Genomic DNA, 27,937 nt, shown 5'->3' on the forward strand with positions numbered 1-27,937 from the left:
GACTAAGTACAGAAGAAGCTTGTTGAAATTGTATGTTCCAAGGTACTAAATAAGTAAAAATGAACTTTGTTTTAGGGGAGTTTCAGTCAAATAAAAAGAGAGATATAATTGAGGATAAAATTTGGGTAATTTGAGGAGCAGATGGTACACAGAGATATGCCTAATGTCATGCAAGTTAAAACACTACTATCAAAATTAATGAGATAGTGATAGAACATAGGAAAATTGCCAAAGAGATCTCCTACCTACCTCTAAGACAAGTTTAAATGCTACTTCTGCTTTTGGGTGACTATTCTTGTCTGGGTGAAGCTGCAAAGCTACAAACCACCACCTCTTAATCCATAAATCAAAAATCACAATGCACTTACACAACACCATCAAAAGATCAATACCCAATTTCCGGTACCGCCGCCGATCCTCCATCGACCTAAAGACACGAAAAGTGCCCCTTAATACTAGATCTCGACCGAAAGATCAAAAATAGAACGGATATCGAGCACCGACGACTCAACTCTGAGAAAGAGGTACCAATCGACGAACACAGGTCTCTCTAGTGACCGGTGGCGGTGCGGACAAGACGTGAATATTTTCGAGATCGAGCAAATTTCCCTTGCAAGTAGTGATTTGGAGTCCAGTTCTCTTGCCATTACCTATCCGAGATCACACTCTTCCACTATGGTAGAATAGAATCCAATAGTAAATAGGTAGACAGAAAAAATTGTGTAGTTTTTATGGTGGTGGGGGTCAGTGTGGAGAGGATTAGATAGGAATGGAACGGTTAAGAGTTTAGTTTTCGCGCCGAGATTTGTGGGGGTAGATTTTGAAAAGATATGACCGTTAACTCCCTGCCACGTGCTGATCCGGTGATCCGGTTTCGGTGCTGCCTGACAGACCAACCTCGGTTCCCGGTTTACCGGTCAGAATTTTGGGAAACGATAGATATCTCTGTAAATGATGTGAACGAGAGTATAAGGAAACGATATAAGATAAAATATTCTCTCACAATATCCTTTTTTTTTTAATTCTTTTTGTTGCTGTCATATGGTGCTCACTAAACTGTGGTTTAAAGTTTGGCTAATCCTTTGAAGGTGTAATTAAAATTAAGGTGGATGCTGTCTTTGATTCCAGGAGTAAGAGAGTTGGGGCTAGGCTGGTAGGGAAAGAGACTATCTGGGCACCATTCTTTATACCTGGGCACAACCTAGTTGAGGCCCCCTGCTAGATGTCTTGCATAAGCATAAGTCATTTTTGAAGGTGACTTGGCGTCGTTTACTTTAGTAATGAGGTCAAACCTAGAATAGACTTTTTTTTTTTTTTTTTAAAATAAAAATTTTATTCTAAGAATAATTATTTTTATGTTTATTTGTATTAATAATTATTTTTTATGTGATATAAAGTGAATGAAAAGATAAGAAAAATGTGCTTTATTTTTTATAAAATTACTATGAATACCTTTTGATTTGATATAAATTAGATTGATGAGATAAATATTAAGAATAAATTAGTAATTACTTTAATTCATATCCTTTTGAACTTTCTTTTGCTACTATACACACTCATTCAAACTTATCCGAGCTCGGTTCACACAGAATTTATATTCCTTAAGTGAACTAGACTGTTTTTCATGCCATGATTTGCATGGAGCAGAATTTCTCTTGCATATCATTTTTTTTTTTCATAAGTAATGTGACTCGATCATACAAATTTTTAGATTGTGAATATGTTTCACAAGTGTTTTATATTCATAAATTTGTCATTATAAAAATTACGCTTACAAAGGTGTTATGAAAAAATAAATGAGGGCCAAGGGTAAAAAATTGTTTAGGAGGTCTAGATATAAACATAAATGATGCGAAACAACATAATACCTATTGCTTAAGATCTATTTTTATTTATATCTATTTTAGCTTTATTTAAATGTATACTCTCTTGATCAGCCAAACAAATCCTTTGAAGGACCTAAAACAATTACAAGAGTGGGATACATAGAGAGGCCCATGTTTGCTTGTAAAAATTGGGGCAAAGCTCAAGTGAGCTCGATTTGGCCTAGCTTAGCTCAAACTCGACTCGTCTACGGGTGATATGGGTTAACTCTTTATTCTCCTTTCTAGCCCTACCACCCGTCTAAATGTCGAGCCCTAATACTCGACTCAGTCCAATTTTTACGTAAAAAGGAAAATGGATAGTTACGGGGCTTGCTCATTTAAATATAGTTATTTTTTGTGAGACATCGATCCCAGGAACTATAAAAAAGCTTTAACAAATATATCTCCATTAGTTATCTATTATAAGTGTTACGTGATCTCCCCAAGTAAAAGAAAGAAAAAATTCTTGTATCATTCCTCTCATTTTCATTCTTTATATGGCTAGATATATTTTAGCAAGTAAAGGACTCTATTTGTGCATAATGAAGCAAGAATAATTTATTTATAATATAGTTAAAAAGGAGATTTTCTGGCCCGATCCGCCCGGCCCGGCCCGATTTAGTAGTGGATTTCCGAGAAGTAACGAATTTCTTATTCTCCAGCCCGATCCGCATCAGGCTCGGCCCGGCCCGGCCCGGCCCGCCTAGTGACGCCGACGAAAACCCTAGAGGAGCCCTAGCTTTTATAAGAAGCCTCCTTCGGCGCCGCAGGCTTCCTTCCTTCTTCCACCAACGAGCGAGAGACAGGAGAGAGAGAGAGAGAATACTATGGTTTCTCTCAAGCTCCAGAAGCGGCTCGCCGCGAGCGTGCTCGCCTGCGGCCGCGGCAAGGTCTGGCTCGACCCCAATGAGGTCAATGAGATCTCCATGGCCAACTCTCGTAAGATTCTTCTTTCTCGATTTTGTTTTGAGTTCTTACACGATTCAGATCGTTTTATCACTTGCGTTCTCCGTAGTTTCTACTAATTTGGCTGATACCATTGGTTTGTTAAAAAAGCAAATTTTTATTGCTTGTTTATATAAAAGTATGTATTGTTGGATTTGCTAGTTGGTGCGTTATTGTTTTGATAGATTTAATTCGAGCGACTGGTAACAGGAGATATAATGCTGGATTTGGAGATGCTTTTGTCGAGGCTCCTTTGTGTTCCATAAGATGCCCATAAGATAACGATATAGGGAGATGGAGATGTTATTCTAAGATAAAAGTTTGTCTTTTTCATGCATTTGATGTTCCGAGCTTGTTGTAGTACATACTTCAGTTTAACCTGAATGTTTGAAGCATCTCTCTTTTGCGTGTTGGCTGTTTGAGATGAGCAGATTTCGTTGGAGAAATTGTCTTGCTTATTAGTTGTTGGGTAGATCTTCTAACATTCATTACAGTCGATTTGGATGGTTCGTTTAATCATATCATACGCTTATGGATATTGGAATGTGTAGATCTTATAATAGAAATTGCTTTTATTTCTTCACATGCATGTGACTTTGTAAACTTATTTTTTCAACTTAATTGGAGTTTACTCAAATTTCCTGATTTCTGTGTTGTCCTCTTTTTTTTTAAATTTTTTTTATTATATATATATATATAGTTGTTAATGGTTTTGGATGGTTTTACTCAATGCAGGCCAGAATATCAGAAAGCTGGTCAAGGATGGGTTCATTATCAAGAAGCCGATGAAAATTCACTCAAGATCTCGCGCAAGGCGAGCGCTGGAGGCAAAGAGGAAAGGGCGTCATTCTGGATATGGTATGTTTCTTGCCTTTAGGAGATTGATTTTTGTTTATACGACCAATAATTCTTTATCTTGACAATGATTTTGAATTATGCAGGTAAGCGCAGGGGTACAAGAGAGGCGAGGCTTCCAACCAAGGTCCTCTGGATGAGGAGGATGCGTGTTCTGAGGCGTCTGCTGAGAAAGTATCGGGAGTCAAAGAAGATTGACAAGCACATGTATCATGATATGTATATGAAGGTGAAGGGTAATGTCTTCAAGAACAAGAGGGTGCTGATGGAGAGCATTCATAAATCCAAGGCTGAGAAGGCAAGAGAGAAAACTTTATCTGATCAGTTCGAAGCTAAGCGTGCCAAGAGCAAGGCAAGCAGAGAGAGAAAGATTGCTAGGAGAGAGGAACGTTTGGCTCAGGTGAAATGATATTTATTTATTTATAGTGATTTGTATAGTATTTGATAGTATTTGTTGGAAATTATTGTCTCAACTGCATAAATATAGGCTTGAGTTTGATCTTCACACAAGGATTCCACCTCATGCACATTGCATATGGATAACTTATCCTATTGTGAATTGTTGACTGTTCTATTATGCTTTGTGTTTTTCCTCTTGTTGAAAGTTGATATTTAGTAGATCCTGATGTACTCAATGAACAGTATAGTGGTAAATGACAAAGCAATAAAAGATGATAGTTGTTTGATTATTCTTCTGTATGATATATACTTAATTATTTAAAAGAAGTCATTAGGTTCTTAAAAACATTAGCATTTACAGTGTGATGTGTTATGATTTTTAATTTCACCTGGAAGCAAGGATACTTGTATTGCTCAATAGAATTTGGGTTTTTAAACTCAAAAAACCACTATAGTATGCTTCCTGGAATATCTGATATAAAATTATCTTGAGGGGTGATGGATCATTTCTGCATTGTAGGCTGGAGAGGGACTTGAGAGACTGATAAAATATTTCTTCAATAGTTATCGCATATCAGTAGATTATAAATAGAACAAATTGAGCTGTAGAATTGGAAGAAAAATGTAGTACTTTAGTTCGTTTTCTGAAGTTGTAGGATAGTATATAATCTCGTATTTTTAGAAATATTATAGTATACTTGCTAGCAGTGGTGTTAAGTCTGAACAAGAGAGCTTCCAGTCCTTCCTTGGGCCTGCATCAAGAAGGACTTTATCCCTTCGTCCCTCATGACGTGATAGGTTGTTAGGACCAATCATTGATTAAAATAAAAATCATACTGGATCTTGATTGTCATAGCATGACTTTTCAAATACTTCAGTAGATTTATTGAGAGTTTTTCACCAAATTAGCTCTCCTAAATATTTATTTTATGTGCATAGTATATTTAAAATCTTGGAATATTTGTTTGTAGAATATAAAATTTTTATATAAGTCGTCGACTCAGTTAGCAAATTATATTTGAAAATTGTTGACTAGGTCAGTGGTTTTTCAAATACATCTAGTCTTGTATTTCAGTTTCGAAATGAATTAGATGTGCAAAACCAGTTAGGGCCGAACTTAAACTAGTAAAAACTTGATTTATTGATACTAAGGTGGGCAGGTGTGAGTCCTAATGCAAATTTTCATATTTAGCAGCTGCTAAATGATGTTATTCTCATGCAACAAAATGTAGTTTGCTTAAAACTTATTTCTCTACTCTAGTTGCACCTGCAGTTGCTTGTCAAATTTTTGGTATATTCTGGCAATGCGGATTTGTGAACAATTTTATTTATAGGGTTAGAATGGATCTCCTTGAAGACAAACTAACTAGCTATGTTTTTGTGCAAGCAGGGTCCTGCAGAGCGAGCTCCTGCTGTTTCAGCTCCAGAGTAGGCTCTTCTTCCTTTTAGCATATGCTGTAGAACACTTTGATAATTGATTTATGGATATTTTCTTGTTGCAGGGTGCCCAAAAAGACTAAGAAGTGAAAGTCAGGTGGGACGAAAGTTTTCATCTAGTTGCTTGATAGGTTCCAAGATTTAGAGCTACTGGAAGCATTTGGTTTTTGTTTGTTTAATTTTGTCAAACCATGAGATGGTTGTCTGAAATACTGAGAGCTTTAGTACTCTTTTCTTGTTCGATTAGAGTTATTATGCTTGTTTTTCAAATTAGTAATGTGTTGATCCGCTTAACCATCTCATCTTAATCATATTGGTCATATTAAACCAGTGGTTTGCAGCACTTCTGGTTGATTTGAAGACATTTTCAAAATTTCGACCTGGATTATTATTATATATCATATAGATATTAGATTATTTTTATTGTTTATATTTAAAATTGAACTACTTTATGAATTTATTTATATTACTTTGTCTCCTGAGATTTAGATAAATATGAAATTTATTATTATTTTTCTATCCAAACTTAAGTATAATATTTAAATTGTTATAATATCCCTATATATTAATAATCCTATCACAGAAAGGTAAATAAGTTGGCATAAACTTTCTTGGGCTTGTAGATTTATCATTGATATGAAGGAAGAAAGAGAGATGCTTAAAGTCCATGATTACCTATAATTCACTCTCTACCACCTACTTTTTATACTGCAATTTTCATCTTGATTCTTATACACACATAAGCTCCTCTGTTAGATGAATTGAATTCACACTAGAAGATCATCACCTTAGGTAGATGAGAATATGAATGACCTATCTGACGTAGCAGCTTCTTCAAACTGAATCTTCCAGTATATTAGTTTCCCTTCACTTATGTGATAAGAATAAATTTATTCTAAAATTAATCTCTTTATTTCGAGATAGTAATTAAATAATATCTTACCTTATTCTAATATAGTAATTTATTATTTTATCTCATCTTATTGTATATAATTTAAAAAAATAATGTAATAATAACTCACGATTACTATTTTACTTATAGATTAAACAACATTTAAGCAGCGGTTGATATTCTCTTTCTTCACTATTTCTTCTATCTAAGTTTCTTTCTCATCTATCTACTATTTTAAATATTAGTCATTTCACATACAATTTATATTTTATTTTTTTGAACTAATAAATTCTGTAAAAATAAAATAAAAATATTAAGTCGGCACACGTTTCTTACGGTGGGTGCATTACACTGCAATGCAAATTTATAATCTCGTATTATATTGTAGTGCAGGCTTATAACCCTGTATTAACATGTAGTGTCTATTTATTTTTTCTAGTATATGATTATTTTATACAAAGTACAAGCTTATAATCTTACATTATGCTGCAGTACTGAGCTTATAATCTTATATTATGCTGCAGTACTGAGCTTATAATCTTACATTATGCTGCAGTACTGAGCTTATAATCTTACATTATGCTGCAGTACTGAGCTTATAATCTTACATTATACTCTGCAGTGCGGGCTTATAATACTGTAGTAACCCCGTAGTGCATATTTGTTTCTTCTAATGTATGATTATTTTATATAGATTGTGAGCTTATAACCTTGCATTATACTGCAGCAGCGAGGATTTATAACTCCGCATTACACTGTAGTACAGGTTTATAACACTATATTAACTTGTAATGTATATTTATTTATAATTGTGCTTGGTTATTTTACATAGAGTGTGGGTTTATAGCCACACATTGCCTTATAATGTCTCTTGATTTTCTCTTAGTACGTGCATGGTTATTTTACATAGAGTGCGGCTTATAACTGCATTATCACGTAGTTCATCTTTATATCCTCTAGTGCGTTGTTATTTTAGTAACCTCGCATTACCCCGCAGTGCTTCTTTATCTAGTGCACGATTATTTTATATAAAGAGTGCGGGGTTATTTTCCTACAGACTTATAATCCTACATTATCTCGTAGTGCATAGTCATTTCTTTATAGTGTGAATATATATAATATTTTAAGTATATATTTTTAATAAAAATAATATTATTAAAAAAAACTATTTACTATTATTACTTTAATATATACTCATGGGTATTTTCATTGTTTGGTTTAAAGCATCACCAATACCCAATACAATTTATTATTCTTTAATATTTTAATATTAACTTTATATCATATTAAATATAATAATTATTATTTATATTAATATTGAACTAAACATTAGAATAACTTATTCTAGTATTAAAAATAAGTTATATCAATTCCACCCTCATTCTATAATATTCATTGTGAGATAAAACCATTAGACATATTAACCAAAGTCTAACCTATAATATCACGTCTCCGGAAAATAACCACTATTCAAATAAACTACTAAATATAATAATCAAATTTTAAACTAGAAATATTAGATTAGGAGTTTTTTTTTAATTTTTTATTTCACTTGGTTTTTGGTTTGGAAATTGGAAGGTTCTCATGCAGACCCATTTTTGCTCAACCCGGATCCGCCAACTTAGTTATCGGGTTTCGGGTCAAATTTGCAAGTTCTGATCCTCCGACGGCCGCCCGTCTACTGCGCCCGGATCGATAGTGTTGAACAAAGATTACTTACCAACGACTGGAAACAAATACTCTCCCGCACACCGTCAGATTTACTTCTCCTCTCACTTCTCCGATCCAAATTCTTCGATCTGAGCTTGGATTGGCCATGCAGACGCTGTGATCCGCCATGGCTAACTACCTCGCGCAGTTCCAGACAATCAAGAGCTCCTGCGATCGCCTCGTCATTGCCGGTAAGGCAATCCTAGATCTCTCTCCTATTTTCTCTTCCGTAGCGTCCTTGTTTCTTGGTGGATCTGATGATGTTCCGACGCATGATCTCGGAAGCCATCTGCCAGTTCCTGTTTCGCTCTTCTTGTTAGGGCGCTGCAGCCTTTTCCGTTCGTTAAAAGAGCTTCTTATGCCCCCAATTTCTTTTGCTATACAACTATCAAGTTTGCTCCTTTGTATAATTTTTTGCTATCTACTCCATCTATATCTTCTCAAAATTCACTCTCTAAGGGGTAAAATTATTACCTTTTCACCTATACAAGTTCTTTTATTGGTGTTTTATCTTATACGTTGTTCATGTCTAGAACTTCTCTTTTAAGTTCTTATCTGCAAGCCACCTGACCTAGTTTTATCTTTTTATTTTCCGGTTTAGCAAAGTTCATAACTAATACTTTAAATTGCTCTAAATTTTCCTTTCGGCTAACTGATTGCCTGCATTTCTGTGTTTTTATGTAAGTCATCGTTTTAATTCAAATCCGCTAGGAAATCAAAATTTTCAAGTTAATAATGTACCTTCTCTAGGTTTACATTTTCCTTAAGGACCTATTCAAGGTGTGAGACTTCTTGATTATACACTATCACATCCTCCAATCGATGGTGTCCAGTCTTTCTCGTCTTTGCATTTGTGCAGTAGATATGCAATTATGCATGAAGGCGATTGCCTTCAAACGCTTGTCAAGCTACCTTGCTAAACACTCCTTCATATGAGCTTCAAACTGAATGTTAGAAGATACAACACAAGGGCACAAAATGGAGTTGCCAAAGAGTAAAAAGCAACTATTTGGAAAAGATATTGTCTTGTTTCCACTTGTTTAGATTATTTCCTTGTGTAGAGGGCATTTGAAAATGTTGTTCTGAGGTTGCACGAACTGAACTACTAATATAGCTCTGATGGCAAAATTTTCATTTTTCAAATTTTGCCATAGCCAGAATTTTTATCATCAACTTCTAGGAGGAAGATATGGAGTTGAGAGCTAGTTGTAGACAATTAATTTAAATCCTTCTTATCTTTGAGCTCCGCTCTAGATAACCATGTAATGTTGTAAAAGGCCTGGTTGATGATAACTAGTGTTATATGATCATTACCTTTGTTTAGAATTATTTGATTATATATGATTATTTCCCCATCTACAAAACAATATACAATTAGCCCTGTTCAACATTGGTTTTATGCATATTAGATTTGACAATTGCTTTGTACATGGCATACTTGATAGTGGCTATCCCAAAACTACAAAATGCTAGTAACTCTTCTAGGGAAGTGAAAAGCATGTCCAAAAGTGTTCCCTTTGATGCCTTCGTTCCATCCTACTCTTTGTTGTGTTGAGATTGTGGCTATCCCAAAACAACAAAATGCTAGTAAGTAGTAACCCTTCTAGGGAAGTGTAAAGCATGTCCAAAAGTGTTCCCTTTGACACCTTCGTTCCATCCTACTCTTTGTTGTGTTGAGATTGTTGAGATGAAGAGCTTTCCAGTGGTGGGACTTGCATTGTTGTTGTATAGATATTTTTTTTTTAGTTCTTATTTTTTCTAGGAGAAAATACATTTTATCTTTTTAATTGAGATGAAGAGCTTTCTAGTGGTGGGACCTACATTATTGTTGTATAGATTTTTTTTTATTTTCATTTATTAGGAGAAAATACATTTTATCTCTAACTAACTTTTCTTTGTGTCACTTAATTCCTTTGTAGTCCTAGTTAATGTGAAACTGTTAGTTTTTCTATCAAAACTAATGGTGATGGTAATTTTCTACTAAAATTATTAAACTTTTGACCATTTTGCCTTACATTATCTCTTTTTTAATTTTTTTTACAATGTGGAATAAAAGTAAGACAGATTGAGAAGAATGAAGCATATGATAAAAACAATTTTTGCAAAATAAGCACTTTTATAATTAGTTGACGTAACAAAAAATGGTATTTTTATCATTTTATATTAGAATTAATGTTTGTTAGGCATTGCATATATGTTAGAACTATAAGGGGGTTAAGTGACACAAATAAAATTCAGGAGACACTCTAAATTTTTAGCCTAATTACAAGGGTGTAAATTGTATTTCTTCCTTTTTTTTTTTTTTATACTTTGTAAACCTCAAAGCCACATGATATTCCTTGGGGCTTTTGCATTATTTATAGTACAAGATAAATTGAAGCCAGCATATCTCAGTGTATAACATTCATATAAGATGATGCTGGCCTACTTCTTGTTGTTATCCACATCACAATTTGAGGTGGATCTTTTTATCTTCCAAATGGAAGCAAGCAGTATTACTTGATATCATCAGACTGAATTTGTTTTTTCTCTTTTTTGGAGTGTTCTTTTTATGATCAGTTTGGTTGCAGCTCATGTGTGGTAATCCTTGTTCTGTGTGCCAGTTGAAGATGTAAGTGACTTGTGGCCTACTGTCAAAGAGAGTTTTGAACAACGTCTGCCATTAACAAAGGCTTGTCTAAATAACAAGACTCGTAATCCTGTTTATGTGGACAAATTACCGGCTGAATTTATATTAACTACTGATGCAAGGCTGCGTAGTCGGTTTCCACAAGAGCAGTCTGTGTTTTGGTTCCGGGAACCATATGCAACTGTTGTTCTTGCTACTTGTGAGGTATTCATGGCATTCACATTGATCCTACTGCAGGCTGCTGTGTCTTGATTGTTATGATAAGTTGATAACCCCTTTTCTTGAGTTAATTACAGGTTATCTCTTTTATTTGAGCAGGATCTTGATGAATTTAGGACCATTCTTAAGCCACGGCTCAAATTAATTGTTCAAAATGATGATCGAGAGTGGTTCATTGTATTCGTCTCAAAGGTTCATCCTAGTAATGACCAAGCAACTAAAATGGCAAAAAAAGTATATACTAGACTTGAAGTTGATTTCAGCTCCAAAAAGAAGGAGAGGTATAATACATCATTATTTACTTTTTATATTTAAAATATCATATACTCTAATAATGGATAGAGTTGTAAGTTGGCACAGAATCATCTCTTTCAACTATGATTCCTATTCCATTAAAGATGCCCTCTGTCCCTTTGTGTTCCTTTCCACATTTTAATGATCTCATGCTGAATTCAATTTTCCACATTTCCTTAGTTCTTAATACAGTTCGGCCCAGCTACTATCTGATTTGAGTCATACCAGTTGTAAACTTGTAATAGCAGGAAGCACACCAACTTCATTTTTATCTGTTTAACTGAGCCAGTTTTGCTGAATTTGTTTGACTTTGTTGATATTTTCTTCTGTCCTTTTCTCTTATGAAAGGATTGAATTTGTTAATCTAGGTAGCTGAACAAATTTTGAATTCCCCATGTCTTATTCAGATGCTGCAAATTGGACTTACATGGAGCTGATGCAAGCTTTTGGGAAGACTTGGATTCCAAAATTGTGGAATCTATCAGGAGTACGTTGGATAGACGTGTTCAATTTTATGAAGAGGAAATTCGCAAGCTTAGTGAACAACGTTTTATGCCAGTGTGGAACTTTTGCAACTTCTTTATCTTGAAGGTATGTTGACCAAACTTACTTGATGTCAACAATTTCAAGTGAAGAAAGGGTTAGCTGTTGTCTGTTTCAATTTTCTCTGAAACTTTTTTTTAAGCTTTGCCTTTGGAGTTGATATCTTTTGTTCCAGGAAAGCTTGGCTTTCATGTTTGAGATGGCTCATCTTCATGAAGATTCATTACGTGAATATGATGAGCTGGAACTTTGTTATCTAGAAACAGGTTACTGCACATTTATTTTCTTGTTCACTTCATTGTTGTTATTATTTGACTTTTATCTATTTCTAGGTGAATATATGATGTTCACAATAGACTACCAATATATATGCTTCAAACTGCATATCACTGCTGCACTATAACTTTTTTGTGGTTAGATAATTATTGCTGATTGAATAATGGTTCGGTTCTTCTCCGTTTATACATGGATTTGTGTCATTTGACATTAGATAACAAGTTTTTGTCTGTCCTTTCACAAAAGTGGCCAGATTGATTCATCTGTTATGAACTAGAAATGTTGAAAGTTTGAAAACTTCTCAAATCAAAATTATAAGTTAGTCTACCAAAATAGCTCTACAGTACGTCTCTCAGTGGATATAAATTAAAATTTAATTAATTGGACAAGGCTTGATAGCTATGGATGCTCTTCAAACTATAGAATTTGACATTGGACCTCCTCAATTCTAGATTTTCTTTTCCTTTTTACCTTCCTTTTTTGGATAAATAATGACAGTATGATAAATTTGATGCTACATGTTTACCTTGACCTACAATCTTCATATACCAACTGATTTTGTGGATTCATCAGATCAAGCAATTATTGTTTCTTATCTTTTGAGATGTTCTTTTTTTGAGCTTTCCTTTTCACATCTCTTTTCCCATTCTCTGAATTTTGGTTGAGAAGGATGAAACCTTTTACCAATATTGTGGAGAAACTAGTACATTTCCTTAGTGTGATAATGGGCTATTGTCATATAGTCATGAACATAGTTCCTTGACCTGTTTTTACCTCATCATTAGCCTCACTCATGCTTTTTCTCATATGCAGTAAATGCTCCTGGGAAGCACAGAGATTTTGGAGGGTTGGAAAGTGGTGATGACCAGGCTGCTCTGCTGAATCCTGGTTTCAAAATATTAACGCAAATCGTTCAGGATGATTCTTTTAGAGAGTTTGAATTTAGACAATATCTTTTTGCATGCCAATCAAAGGTGTGCCCATTATTATATTCTGCAGTATTCTCTTGCTTTGCTCAATATAATTAATGCTATCGTGAAAAGTTTAAAGTTAAATGGTACTCTGAGGAAGCATGCAAAATTAGATCAATTGTCCATTATGTATTTCTTGTATAGAACTAACATTATGTTGGCCAGTCCTTTTCCATCTTTATCTTAATATATTTCTCCCTGAAAGATTTTTCTGAGTTAGCTTTTGCAATGAAGCTTCACATTCAAAGCTCTCTATCATAGGTCAATTGATTGACCTTCATTGGAGAGTCGCTAAAATTTTATCCTATGTTGCTTTTAGCTAGCTATGACCATTGATGATTTTACTTGTTGATACTTTAACTGCTTCAACTGGAATCTGGATTTCATCATTTCCCTTTTCCCCATAGTTCACTGATTAAAGCAGCATGGAACTATTCTATTTGCATTTTCTCATTTGAGAATCTTAGTGATAGGTATATTTTTATGTGTTATTTATGTGTGTAATGTTCATATACATAATAGTTCGTATCTTGTAAACACAGCCTTGATCATATGATCTGACTTGCAAAGTCCAAAAGATTACGTTTATAAATATTTGGAAACTTATATGGTCAATGATGTGCATCAAAGTTCCTGTAAGTCCCAAAAGTTTTGCATTTCCAAAGCTGGGTATATATGTATCTTGTGCATCACAGTTTTAAGAAAATAGTCTTGTTATAATAATTTTCTATATATGATGTAAAGCATTCAGATCTTCTAGTTAGAGTCGATAGTTTATATCTGGAATTTACAACATCAACACTTTTAAGCAAGATGGTCGTACTGAAGGCACATGGGCACCAATCTCTCATCAGCATGCTCCCGACATGCCTTTGACAACCTCTAATAAATTATTAGGGTGTATTAAAGATATTTTTAATGTTTTCGGCATGATAATCCTTAGTCTTTATTTTGAATAAACGATGGTTGTGCCAAAGGCATGTGCTGTGCCGATTCCCAGTCGGCACGCCCCTGCGTGCCACTGGTGTGCATTTGGCACATTTTTAATAAAATTTTTAGTGTATTTAAAGATATTTTTGGATCTTTAGCATACCAATATTTAGTTTTTGATTAGAATATATGTACTAAAACCTACATTAGAGTCTTTTATCCTTTAAATTATTTTTGTAAATGACTTATTTTTTTAAAGATATATCAATAATCTAATAAAAATATTATTCAACACATAATATGATTGAATATGTTTAGTAAAACTAATATTAATGAGTTAACACTTCATAATGTAATTAAAGTTTACGATAGACTCTTTTAATGTTATATTATTTTTATAAATGACCTATTATTAAAGATATTACAATAGTCAAGTAAAAACAGTATTTAATATATAATATGATTGAATATATTCATTAATTGACAATAGTTCAATATAAAAACCAATACCTAGTTGAATGTAGTTAATCAAACATGTTCTTATATAAATTTTAATTAATTTGACATATCAATTTCAGATTTTTTTCTACAATTTGAGGGAAATTTAACAATACTGAAATTTTAACCCTAAAATTATAAAATTTGGGTTTTAATCGACTCATGTGGAGTTAATCTAATATGTTTCTATCAAGGATCGTCGTGTTGCCGGCATACCGACACGTGGCATGGGGGGGGTGCCGGATGTTACCCCTTCTCTCGCCAAATAGCGGCGATCTGCAACTTAAGTTATATCCGCAAATTGGATAGTTTTTATTTGGCCTGCTTCCATCATCGTTTTCTTCCTTGTCGGGCTAGGGCATGTGAAGGGCAAGGGCGGGTGGTGAGGGCAATGACAAATGGCCAAAGGGGAGAAGCGAGTAGCCTTCTTCTCCCTTTCCTTTTTCTCTCCCTCTCTTGCATGGGGTTGACGGTGGGTGGAGCCTCTACTCTTGCAGCATAGGTTGTGCCATAAGTGTAGCCATCCTTGGTTTCCAACCAATTTTGACCAATTTGAATGAATTTAACATATTAATTCTGATTTTTTAAAATTTAGGGGAGTTTTTGGGGAAATCATGATTTTCCTTTGATTCCTACATTTCAAAGAGTATTTTTTTTTATAGATCTAGCACTAAAGAAAGACCCTTATAAATAATACATCTATTAAATTGAATTAATCTATTATTTGCAAACCCCAAGTTAGTTTCTAAAGTGTTAAAACAAAATTAAAAATAAAAAAAACTCATCCGGATTGGTACAGGTCAGCACAAGGTCATGTCGGTTCAGCATGCATCAGTGCCGTGTGCCGATACTCCATCGACATAGCCATCCTTGCTTTTAAGCTATATGTAAAACTCTAAATTCTCCTATCTACAGTCTATGCACCTATGTACCCGTCCACATATTTATGCAAGACATATACAGACATACATTCATATATAATAATACCAGCTTATTTTATCCAAAAGTTAGCTTTGTGATGTTTTCAATAGAAATTCCAGCAGTTTTATGTGCTTATCTTATGATATGATAGTACTTTATGTTTTAGACTTGCAGTTTTCGATCTATAAGCCTAACTATTTTCGATCTTTTTTTAAACATAATTATGTTCCTTTTTTATGTTCACTCAAATTGAGATGTCTTCTTATTTTGCAGCTATTGTTTAAATTGAATCGTCCACTTGAGGTTGCTGCAAGGGGCTACTCATTTATCATCAGCTATTCAAAGACGCTAGCCATGCATGAAGTAATATATCTTTTGCCTCGTTCCTATTCTAGTCATCCTTCGTATTTCTATCAACTGAATATTACAGGAAGAACTGGTTTGCAGAATTAGAAACTTCTCTTACTGAGTAATACCAGCCTTTGTCTGTTTTTTCCCTCAGAAATTGCTATCATTTTGCTTTCAAGAAGTTTGGGTTATAACTGCTTGTTTGGCTTTAATAAATTCAACAACTTCCCATTATGATGGTGGACTTGCACCTGATACTGAGAAAGAGTTCTATCGTCTTCAGGGTGACCTTTATTCACTTGCCCGAGTTAAGGTGAGAATCATATTCTTCTTGTATTTTCTCAATTAAGCAGCCTAGCCAAACATTTGATTGTCACAACTAGGATATCATGAGCCCAAACAATTAAACAATTTGTGTTGCTTTTGTTTCCATGGATCTTATAAATTGTTTTGCTGTTTTAGTGTTTTGTGATGCTAAAACAGCTGAACATGTCAACTTGCATCTTTTACTAGTTGAAATTTAGCAAGTAATATTCATTATTCTAGTTATAGGCAATATTTTGAAGTTTTGAACTTGTATTTAGTATTTACTGCATTCACGGTTGTTTTATAAGATGATCTTGATGGATATTGCAGTTTATGAGACTTGCATATCTTATTGGCTATGGAGTTGAAATGGAAAAGAGTCCAATTAACAGGTATAGATTTGGCTAACCTAAATATTTTCAGTTTCTCATATTGCTACTGTTTTATGATCTGCTTGATCTTTGCCTGCCTGAAGCTTTTGTTTCTGGTGTCATCTAACACGGATCTCTGTCATCAATCTTCTTCTGTCAGTGCTTCTCTAAGCATGCTGCCCTGGCCCAAACCAGCTACATGGCCTTCAGTTCCACCTGATGCTTCGGCTGAAGTTCTTTCAAAGGAGAAGGCAAGTCCTCCTTTGTGCTGAAAAGCACACTCTGTTATTATAAGTACATTATTTTTACATCATAAAGTTCCTTCCTGTGTTAATATTCTGCTGACGAGAATTTAATTGTATGATCATGAACTATCACTGCTTTTGCAGTTGCAAAGCAGAAGTTGTTTGTGGACTGCATTAGTGCATTCCACAGACAACTAAATTTGGCTTACAAGCACTCTGTGCACTCTAAAATCCTCACATTAATTTCTCTATTGGCCTTATCATAGAGAATTAGTGCATTGTCAAACTAAATTTGAAGCTTAATTTTTTAGTAGAACAAATCTCTCCATGCCTTAGCAAATCAACTAATGCCACTTTTTCAACCTGACCTTCGATGAGTCAACTTGGTAACAAAGCAAGAGATATGGAGTTCAAATCCTACCAGACCTATCTGTCTATTAAATATTAAACCTCCACCTTGTTAATTCAAATCCATGCCTTGGGCCTACCGAAATGTTTAGCTGCTATTAGCTTCATACTTAATGTAGTTGGATTTTGTTCCATATGAGGTGCATATTGTGTAGAAGACTTGTGCATTCAGGGGTATTACTATTATGCAGCACCTCCTGTGCACATGCCATCTTTGCCGGTAAACCTACTCTTTCTAGAAATCTCAATGTACTAAGTACATAAGTAGTAAAACACCTGGACTCTATCCACAAGCAATTGAAAGGAAGGACGCAAATCGGTCATGCTTACTCGCAAGCCTGATAGAATTAAGTTCAGCACCTTTATGAAGTTTATTATGAGCAAGCTTGACTATAGAAATTTTACTTCATGGTTATTTATTGACTATGCAATTGCCTAGAAAACCTGAGGATGCTATGTATTACACTCTTCCGGTATGTTATACAGCCATCTATGAGTGATTTTAGTTTGGAGATCACACAGTACACTACGACAATAAATCCACAGAAACTTGATAATCACTTGATGGCTCATGGACAGGGAAGGGAAGCTTAGTTTCTGTTTTTAATTGCAAGGTTGAATTAACTTCCAAAGCAAGCAACTTCTATTGTGTGAACATCTCTTGTACTGTAGATAACTTCTTCATACTGCAACTAAAAGATCAAGATAAGTTGAAGGAAGTGCTATATTTTGTACCATCCTCTAAAATGACATCTGACAGCAGCTTAATTCACATTAAGTATATTGAAGTTGTGCTTTCTTCTGAATGCAGATGTTTCTTCAAGAAAATCATAGAGTAAAGCACTTCAACATTCACAGGAAAGCATTGCCACTAGAACCTTCTTTACTTTTACGGGAGGCTAATCGTCGTAGAGCTGCCCTGTCCATTGGAAATTTGTCTGAGTTACTTGAGAGTCATCATAATGATGGGTAATGATTGCTTAGACCATGATAATATATGGTTTGATTTTGTCTCATAGATGTTCTTCTTTAACTTCAAAAATATCAAGCTTCAATTGTGTTCCATTTATGTTGCATTGTGTGGGCAGCTCAGGTCTGGATGGAAATTCAAGGTTCTCTCCCAGTAAAACTAATGCAAGTGCTACTATGTCAAGGACACACTCTGTACCAGCAACTTCTGAAGGCTCATTGTCACTTGATCGCCCTATGAGATTATCAGAGATCCATGTTGCAGCAGAGCATGCACTGAAACGGACGATATCTAATCTCGATTTATTGAGTTCACTATCATCACTGCAGGAATATGAGGTACTACAGATTTTTGCATTAATATTGAGCTATTTACATGTTTTCCCCTCTGTCAGTAGGTTGAATAAAATAGCTTCAATTAAATAACATTCTTTTCGGATCTAATTGAGCATTTTTATCTTTTCTAATTTGTTTATCCCTTTGATATCAGAGACGAAGATTATTTCACTTTGTTCCCTAATTTGATACAAACTCCTAGATGGCTGATATCTGATCTATCATAGCTGGTCAAATAAGCCCATCTTTTCTTCTTGTGGAACCTTTTATCCTCCCCTACTTCTGGGGAAAAACATAAGTGATGATGTCTTTTATTTGTTTCCTCGTGATAGAAGATTATATGATTTTATAACTTCTTTTCAAATGTGGCATTTTCTTTATCTACATTTTTCATACTCGGAATGTACAGCTGCCATGAACTGCACATCTGGATTTCATTGATGGAGATGACAGCACACTATTTATTTGATCTCAATCTCTGCTCGTTTAACTTTTTATACCACCACAGATTACATATGAGGAATGTTCTTCAAATGTACAGACATACAAGCTATTTATGAAGTATAAACCCTTTATGCACCTTAAATTTGGGAGCTAATTCAATAGATTCCGTAGCTCCGAGCTTTAATTCTAGTTAGCAAAAAATGACAGAGAGCCAGAGACCACTCGTTGCAGGATTTGTCTTCAGGTGTATAAACTAGTTCGGATGTTCTGTCATGTTTAATTTGTATGCTTTTGGTTACAAATTTGATTTCATTGCCATAGAAGTTTGCAAACGTCCATGCTATTAGCCTCTAGAAGAGGCTAATTGATTAGTAAACCCATTAAAGCAAACTAACTTGTATTCACTTACATAATGTGTTTTCAGCAAAAATATATGGAGCTTACAAAAGGAGCTGCTGAAAATTACCACCGTTCTTGGTGGAAAAGGCATGGTGTTGTCCTGGATGGAGAGATTGCAGCTATACTTTTTAAGCATGGAAACTTTGATTTGGCTGCAAAATCATATGAGAAAGTTTGCGCACTTTATGCTGGTGAAGGCTGGCAAGACCTATTGGCTGATGTACTTCCGAATCTCGCAGAATGCCAGAAGATTCTTAATGATGAAGCTGGCTACCTTTCCTCTTGTGTTAGATTATTGTCTTTGGATAATGATTTATTCTTGAAGAAAGAGCGGCAAGCTTTCCAGTCAGAGGTTGTCAGGCTTGCTCATAGTGAAATGAAGCATCCAGTACCACTTGATGTCTCATCTCTAATAACATTTTCTGGAAATCCTGGTCTGCCACTTGAGCTATGTGATGGGGATCCAGGTACACTGTCAGTAACAATATGGAGTGGCTTTCCAGACGATATTACACTCGAATCTCTTAGTTTGACACTGTCAGCTTCTTATAATGTGGATGAAGGTGCCGAGGTATGCTTTCTGTTTTTCATTTTTTTATAAATTATTTGATTCTACAAAAACTTGATGGCATATTTACAAAGTCTTCCTGGGTTTCATATATATACTGAACAATCTATTAATTCGGGGGATGAGGGAAGGGGATGGCATGGTTGGTTATGTATCTTTTTATGTCAGGTGGCTTATTCGGTAAGTTGCAATTTTAATTTTATGACATAGGGATATGATTAGTTTGCCGTTTTGTAGGCAATTGAGAGTTCCGATGCTCATATACTTAAACCAGGTAGAAATGTCATCACTCTTGACATCCCCCCACAAAAGCCTGGTTCCTATGTCTTGGGTGCTCTTACTGGACAGATTGGCCATCTACGATTCAGATCTCATGGCTTCTCTAAAGGTGGTCCTGAAGATAGTGATGATTTCATGAGTTATGAGAAGCCAACAAGACCTGTCCTCAAGGTATTACACTCAAAAGCTTGCTTGTATTGTGTTACTTTATGGAAATCTTTTGCGGTGTTTAATTTTCTGAACTTGTTAACTTTGTTGTTGAGAAACTTGCAACTCCTACAAAATTAATGGGCTAAGATAGTCGATCTAAACATCGATAATTCAGTATTATTATATCTAAGTTGATAATTTCAGTATTATTAGATATTATACAAAGTAAGCCAGGAGTCAAACAAAAGAGTATTTTCTCTAGTCCATTTAAGTGTTCATGTTCATCTTATGCATTTAACTGTTTGGTGTTGCTCTTTAGGTGCTCAAGCCTAGACCTTTGGTTGACATTACTGCTGCAGTATCATCTGCATTGCTTATGAATGAGCTCCAATGGTTTGGGATAATTATTAAGCCAATAAACTACTCTATGAAGGGTGCAATTTTGCATATAGACACGGGTCCAGGGCTAATAATCGAGGAGTCTCATATGATTGAAATAGAGGATCATTCAAAGGCTGTGGAGAGGGCAACTTATGCTGGTGACTCCAACATTACAAGCTCTGCCACTTCTGCCAGAGTTTTCGAACAGGTGTTGCTTCAAAGTGGTAAAATAGAGTTGCCTGATTGGGCTAGTGATACAACTACTATTGTGTGGTTTCCTGTTCGTGCTATTGATGACAGGATTTCAAGGGGAGCATCAGCAGGTTTGTTCATTATAGCTAAAGATATATGTATCACATGCATATGGGTAGAGTAAGGTTCCAGATTTCTGACTTTAGTTTATTTTCAGTCTTTCCTCAAAAGCAGAATATTGTAGATGGAATGAGAATGATTGCTCTGAAACTCGAATTTGGAGCTTTCCACAATCAAATATTTGAAAGGTAAAATTCCTTTTCAGATTTCATTCATTCTTTTTCCGTGAGTCAGGTTTATTAATTAATGAGATATAAGTTCTTCAAAGTAATCTTAACACCATATACTTGGTTTCCAGGACAATTGCAGTGAATTTTACTGACCCATTCAATGTCACCACACGCATTGCAGATAAATGCAGTGATGGCATTTTACTTTTGCAGGTATGGATTCTCAACATTGTAGAAGTTTCTTGAAAGTTGTGGTTATTGGCTATTATAATTCTGATTTTTTCAATGGCTGTTGAGTGTTTGACTTTCTTTTACCTAACTTATTCTTTTTCTGTTTTTTTTTTACTTTTAAGAACTAAAGATATCATAAGCGCTTTTATTCCGTGAGATTTTCAAAAATCAACACACAAGATTCACACACCTAACATCCATGTTTACACTTTAAACTTGGTCATCTCAATTAATCTTATATATTGTGGTGGTTCAATTAGGAAGGACAATACGTACAACTTGCAACATTCATGAGGTTTCAAATAGGGGTATCGAATGAGCTAATAAACTTGGAACTGCTCAAGCTTGACTCTGTTGTGGCTCGGGTTGAGCTCGCTCGTTTAATAAACGAGCTGAGTTTGAGTTCTCGAAATAGCTTGAACAGTAAGTATATAAGTAGTGATGTTTCCTAGGTTATACATATTTGTCCATGAAGTTTTAAGTTTTAACATTTTTTATGGTAGTATAGTTGATGTGAGCTATGTACAATGCATGATTCATGGGTTCAAAGCTGGCACTTGCTATAAGATTTTAGCTTTTCTATAATATTTCAACAAAGACTATTTAGGTTCACATGATAACATTGGCCATTTGTTCACTCAACAACACCTTACATCAGCTCTGTTATGGTGATTCAGAAGCACATGAACATGTTGGTTCTAGAGATTTAAATGTGCTACTTGTCGACTTGGAATTAGGGGTGTCAAACTGATATAAAATTTTGGGAAAATTTCAAAAAACCCTTGCATTATGAATTTTTATGGTTCGAACTCTACCTTATCACTTTTTATAAAGAAGCCCTTATCTCTTACCCCCCCCCCCCCCCCCCCCCCCCCCCAAAAAAAAGACCAATTTACACCCTACCATTACCATCATAATACCCAAATTTTACCAAATCAAAAATTAATTAACCAAACTTTTAATATTTTTAAAATACCTTGCTCAGGGAACAGTTTGAATACCCATCGACATAGGAATAATTTGAAATTGAAAATATAAAAGTTAGTTGGAAGAATTAAAACAAAAATGATATAATTGTGAAAGTAAAACCATTACATATGAGCTCACTATGAGCATTGATGAGGGTAATATTTTTTTAAAATATCACCCTTGAATATGATCGAATATTTCTCTTTTGACTTTTATGTTAAAGTGAAGTGAGTTATTAAACCCAGAGTGTCAAATGTATTTGTTTTTAAAAATGCAGAGACATTTTAAGAAAAAGTGAGAAGCTGAGGTTTGAACCAAAATAAACCATGAAACCAAGCCGATTGAGTCAAATTTGAGCCAGCTTGGTATAGAGATTGCCAACGAGCCATTGGATCACTTGATCAGTTCAAGCTTGAACCTGTGTCCAATAGATTTTGACCAAGCTTAGCTAGGTTGAGGTCACTCGAGCTCCCCTTGTTTATACCCATACTTGGAATTTTGTTTTGCAGACCAAGCTTGAGCATGGTTGCTTTAGCCTTTAAGGGCGAGCCAACCTTGAGCTTCATATAATCCACAGCTCATTCGAGCTTGAGCTGAGCACTATCCTGCTGCCGTTAGTTTTGAGCTGAGCTGTTTTGACCCCAGCTATCAGGAACAGAAATCAATGGTAATCACAACCCTTCTTTCTAGGAAAAGAATGAGACGAATAGGTTTGTTTATGAAGAAATTTTTTTGCTGTGTACATGAAGTAGTTTGGGGAGAAAGTTCTCTTACGTGGATTACTGGTTTGCATTAGTATTTAGTACAATTGTACACAATGTTGTAACCTCTCCAAAAAGTATGAAAGAATTAATGATCTTCATTGAAATTTATTTTGGTGATCTTTTTCAATCTGTCTGAATATCTAGGTGATATTGCACTCCCAAGTGAAGGCTACTCTGAACTTATACGATGCATGGCTAGATCTTCAAGCTGGATTTGTCCACATAGGCAAGGGTGATGGACGACCAACCTCAAGTTTCTTCCCCCTTGTTATCTCTCCATCTTCTACAGCAGGAATCTTATTTACTATACGCTTAGCTAATACCAGAGGTAAAATTTTCACATTCGTTTAACTTAGAGAATATGTTTGGCTGTCGAAGTTAGTGATTATTATAAGGGTAACTTCTGGAATATTCACATTGCACTTTCAACTTATTACGCCATTTGTATAGGTTATCATGCATGATACAAAGTATGCCGTTATTCTGAACTAGTATAATATGGGTTCATATTACCAATCTTTGCTTAGTTTAGTTTATTATTGTTTGTCTGGGACAAAGTCATTCATATTTATTGCTTGATATAAATAATGATACATCTTTTGTGCTCTAAGTTGTATCCATTATAATAGGTGTATATCCTTTCAAAAAAAATAAAGGAAAATTTCAATTTCACAGTTCAAACCTTTTCTTTCAACTATTTATAATTCGAGCCCTATATCCTAAAATAGTCAAATAACCTTATCTTTAATATGAGTGATAAATTGTAACTTCGTTCTTTGGTAACTTAAACTTTACCTACCAAATTACTAAATTGTCGATAATTATGAAAACCTGTTGTAGATAAACTTCAATCTGATTCTTTTTTTTTTTTTTTCATCAAGAATCAAAGTTGTGATATTAAAATATTTTCTTGGCTTTCTTGTTCATTGAAAAATAAGAAAGTAATCTATTATGCTTCCAGCAGATGAGAAAGAAACTGCCACCTACAAGGTCCCTAGTGGTCTCTGTTAGACAAACATGAACTAATTTTTCAATTGACTTTTGCCAAGGAAGAACTGCTAATTAAGCCAGTATATTGTACTCAAGTTTTCATAATCTGGAATTTCTAAATGCGGCCCAGTCTACACAATTTTATATGTGGCTTCACGTGTATATATGTGGTGCCATTGCCGCCCACATGCCACAGGCCTATTAGAATGTTGATCTGGATGAGAAGAGATTATCACTATTGGTGCTCGGCTTTTTGATTTTGTGACATACTGATATGCACAACTTTTTCCATGCCTTCTATATGTTGTGCATTAATGCTACCATGTACTGGTACTTTATAGTTCTTAAGTGGACAAGATGCTTGTAATTTCTGTGCACTCTTTGTGCATCTTTGAGGTGTGAAGGAAATTTATAAAAAAGTCGATGACAAGACTGGAATGGTAGCATTGATCAGAATTTTTGGTTATAGAGAGGGTAGACAAGCAAACATACAAGAACACTGTGTATGTCATGAATTTTAGTCTGATCTAGACAAGCAATCATATTAGAACAATGTAGATGTTGCAAAAATCAATCTGATATGGTGGGCAAGAAAAGAAAAGTGAAATGCTGATCCTTAGATTCTTGAATTTTAAAGGAGGTTCAGAAGAAACTTGATAGTCCTTGTGAGGAAGTTCATAAAAAACTGTTGCTGTTGGATGAGTCCATTAATTGGATGGGAGCAGATAGAGGATTCAATTATTTTTGGATTGGTTATATGAGAAATGTCAGTCGTGCTTTTGTCTATTTAGTGTACATATTTCTTACTGCTATTTCTGATTTTGATAATTCAGTTATTATTGGCTGCTGGATCTCATCTTGAAGAACTAAATTATGGTGCATCCTTGTTGGTAAAAAACATTAGTGATGGTTATAAACAGAGTTCATTCATATCTATTGCCTTATCCTATACAGATTCTTATAAATAAACAACAGTCCTCTTTTAAGTTTAAGATTATGCTGTTCTAACAGGTAACAACAATTCTAATAAAATGACTGAAATATTAGCTACAGAGTGTGATTGTACCTTTTACCCAATAGAGAAGGAAAATTGTGAGCATAGCTTTGGCTTGTATTCCTATAGCTTTCTGTTACTTTTCTAGACATGATGGTTCAGACTATTGATATGGCTCTAACTTACTATTATTTTTTGATGTCTTGTATTCTTTCCTTCCGGTTGACTCTATTCACATAATTGATGTCCTTCATTGCTGGTTATTTTCCGTAACATCTTGTTTGGTTGTTCACATGAATTGGTTAGATTAGTTAAAAAAGAATGTTAAATTATGCAGATCAGGAGGATGGAGTACAAACAGACAGCTTACTAAACATTAAATATGGAATTATTGGGGACAGAACTGTTGGAGCGCATACAGCGGTGTCAGTTAAACCTGGAAATCATGGAGAGCTTCTGTTCAAGAGTGCACTTGTTTTGCAACGCCCTGTACTTGATCCATGTGTAGCAGTTGGCTTTCTTCCATTTTCATGTGATTGCTTGAGAGTTGGACAGCTGGTCAATATGAGATGGAGAGTTGAAAGATTGAAAAATATAGATGAAAACCGAGTAAGTCCTGCACAATATTTTTCTCTTGAAATTTGAAATACTCAGACTTCTATATTCCCTAGCTGTGTTTTGGATTTTCTTTTCTCTTTTAATAGAATTAAATTGGAATGATTAAAATGGAGAAGTGCTTCTAGTGTGTTGTGTGATAATTCATTCTAGTGTGTTGTGTGATCATTGTATGCCCCTTATGTTGGAAGTAGATTTTTATAGAACAGCCATAGGCTTGACAATTCTTATGGATTAGAATATTGGGCAACTAGAAATCAACATATTCATCATAGGTTGGGTATACCCAATCTTGATGAGGGTGTGAAGGTGGTTATGTGGCATTTCCAGAAAAGATGGAACAGGGAAATGATTATATTGGACAAAAGCTAGGTGTAGTAAGAAAAATTATGCAAGAATAGATTAAGATAATTTGGACATGTCCAAGGAAGACCCACATAATGCACCCATAAAAAGGAGTGTCTTCATTCAAATAGAAGGTTCTTAAGAAGGAAAGGAAAACCCACTAGGAAATTAGGTAACGAAGATATGATATTGCTTGAGTCGGCACAAACCAATGCACTAAATAGAATGGAGAAGCAAGATCCATATATCTGACCCCAAATAGTTGGGACTAAAAGTTCTGTTCGTCTTCTTCTTCTTCTTCTTCTTCTTCTTGTAGAGTTCTCTAATAACCAGACTGACATAAAGGTTCTAAAATCTCATGCTCAAAGTAGAATCATAGTTTGCTTTGATAATTTAATGCATCTAGCACTCTCTGATAAATAAATCAACTGCTCAACTATGAAGTTTAGAATTTGGTTGTAGGCTACTAACTTACTAAGAGTAATTGGATGTATTTTAATCAATAATGTACACCCTTTAATCCTCTTTTGTGTTTTTTTCTTTCTCTTCTTTTGGTGAAAAGAACTCTCTGATGGTATTGTCAGCCTAATGGTAACCAAAGCACTTAAAAGACTCATTTAACCTTTTGGACATGATTTTTGGAACCATCCAGGAGGATGCTTTGCCCACTATCATAGCAGATAGGCAAGAAACTATTTAGGTGCCTGTTCCAAAACAAATTTAGTGAATGGGCCTCCTGGTTTTGCTTCTGGGAATCAAAAGATGTTAGCATATGTACATGCATAAACAGGTTTCAAACAAAGATGCAATTGTTCTATCTGTTTCTTGCTTTGGAATTGATGAATATTAAGCACTATTTGCTTGACAGGCTGAGGTGCTGTATGAAGTTGATGCCAACCCACAGAACTGGATGATTGCTGGCAGGAAAAGAGGACATGTATCATTGTCAAAAACACAAGGCCTGTATTATAACTCATTTCCATCTTCATCTCCGATATCTCTTTGTGGATATTCTATGCACACCCAGTTCTAATATTAGCAGAACTGCAGGTTCGAGGATAGAGGTCACAGTTACCTGTGTGCCACTGGTGTCCGGATACGTGCGCCCGCCACAGCTTGGTTTGCCTGATGTTGGTGATGCAAACATTAGCTGCAATCCAGCAGGTCCTCACCTCGTCTGTGTCCTCCCACCTATTCTTAGCTCTTCATATTGCATACCGGCGTGATTCTCATTAGCTTTATATATTATGTGCTAGCATGATTCTCATAGATAGTCTTTCATATTGCACTCCAGCGTATACTTGTTCACGAATTTTCATCTTGATCTTTCTTGTTCATTTGTTTTAGTACTCCTGAGGTTGTATATTCAAGGTCTTTTGTTAGTTTCCTTTTATGAATCTGTGAAGTTTTGTTCTTTATTTCCATTTGTCTTGGTCGAGTAAATGCTTAAAACCCTGGATGGATGCAAGTTGAGTGGTCATTCGCCAGTCAACAATCTAAATGGAGCCTCTAGAGTATGGTTGTCTCCTTGCAGAACTCGAGTTTTTCATGATAAATTTCGTGTCTACTTCTTTGTCTGGTGCCAAATATTTTGGGGGAGAATTGGTCACTTGTAAAAGTAGTTATCCATGTTTACCACTAAAGAATGAAATCAAACTCTAGATACAGAAAGAAAAGGAATATATATATATATAGCGAGAGAGATGTTTTCTAGCAGTGGTCATACAGTTGCCACTATAATGGTGAAATATCTTGTGGAGGTTTTGACCAATCTATTGTTACAGTGGAAAAATATTACCATTTTACTTAGTTTTCAATTATTTACTAAAAGACTATAGTTTTCTTGTCATGTAAAAGGATGATGCAGTGGCTCGTGAGCGGTATTTTGGTTAGTTTTTTTTTTTTTTTTTACATTTTTAAAAGTAACAGAATTTTTGGGACATTAAAAGCAACACATAA

General features: G+C 34.8%; 2 protein-coding genes across 2 annotated transcripts; both read left to right on the top strand.

Moving 5' to 3' along the window:
* Nucleotides 1–2,637: 2,637 nt before the first annotated feature.
* Nucleotides 2,638–5,795, top strand: LOC140771159 (large ribosomal subunit protein eL19y-like). The gene is made up of 5 exons (XM_073112590.1): nucleotides 2,638–2,804; nucleotides 3,546–3,668; nucleotides 3,752–4,065; nucleotides 5,455–5,492; nucleotides 5,567–5,795. Exons 1-5 carry the CDS (start codon nucleotides 2,693–2,695, stop codon nucleotides 5,589–5,591), a joined length of 612 nt encoding a protein of 203 aa, XP_072968691.1. The 5' UTR covers nucleotides 2,638–2,692; the 3' UTR covers nucleotides 5,592–5,795.
* A 2,322-nt stretch (nucleotides 5,796–8,117) lies between these two features.
* Nucleotides 8,118–27,545, top strand: LOC140770122 (trafficking protein particle complex II-specific subunit 130 homolog). Its single transcript, XM_073111131.1, has 21 exons — nucleotides 8,118–8,294; nucleotides 10,707–10,936; nucleotides 11,051–11,232; nucleotides 11,653–11,836; nucleotides 11,964–12,054; nucleotides 12,878–13,038; nucleotides 15,658–15,747; nucleotides 15,887–16,045; nucleotides 16,369–16,430; nucleotides 16,570–16,660; nucleotides 17,874–18,031; nucleotides 18,151–18,370; nucleotides 19,236–19,781; nucleotides 20,016–20,228; nucleotides 20,527–20,911; nucleotides 20,998–21,088; nucleotides 21,199–21,283; nucleotides 23,179–23,362; nucleotides 25,356–25,627; nucleotides 26,847–26,937; nucleotides 27,029–27,545. Exons 1-21 carry the CDS (start codon nucleotides 8,231–8,233, stop codon nucleotides 27,202–27,204), a joined length of 3,735 nt encoding a protein of 1,244 aa, XP_072967232.1. The 5' UTR covers nucleotides 8,118–8,230; the 3' UTR covers nucleotides 27,205–27,545.
* Nucleotides 27,546–27,937: the final 392 nt, after the last annotated feature.

Source organism: Typha angustifolia, chromosome 11 (genome assembly GCF_048772165.1).
Source record: "Typha angustifolia cultivar Huaian chromosome 11, ASM4877216v1, whole genome shotgun sequence".
Classification (NCBI taxonomy): domain Eukaryota; kingdom Viridiplantae; phylum Streptophyta; class Magnoliopsida; order Poales; family Typhaceae; genus Typha; species Typha angustifolia.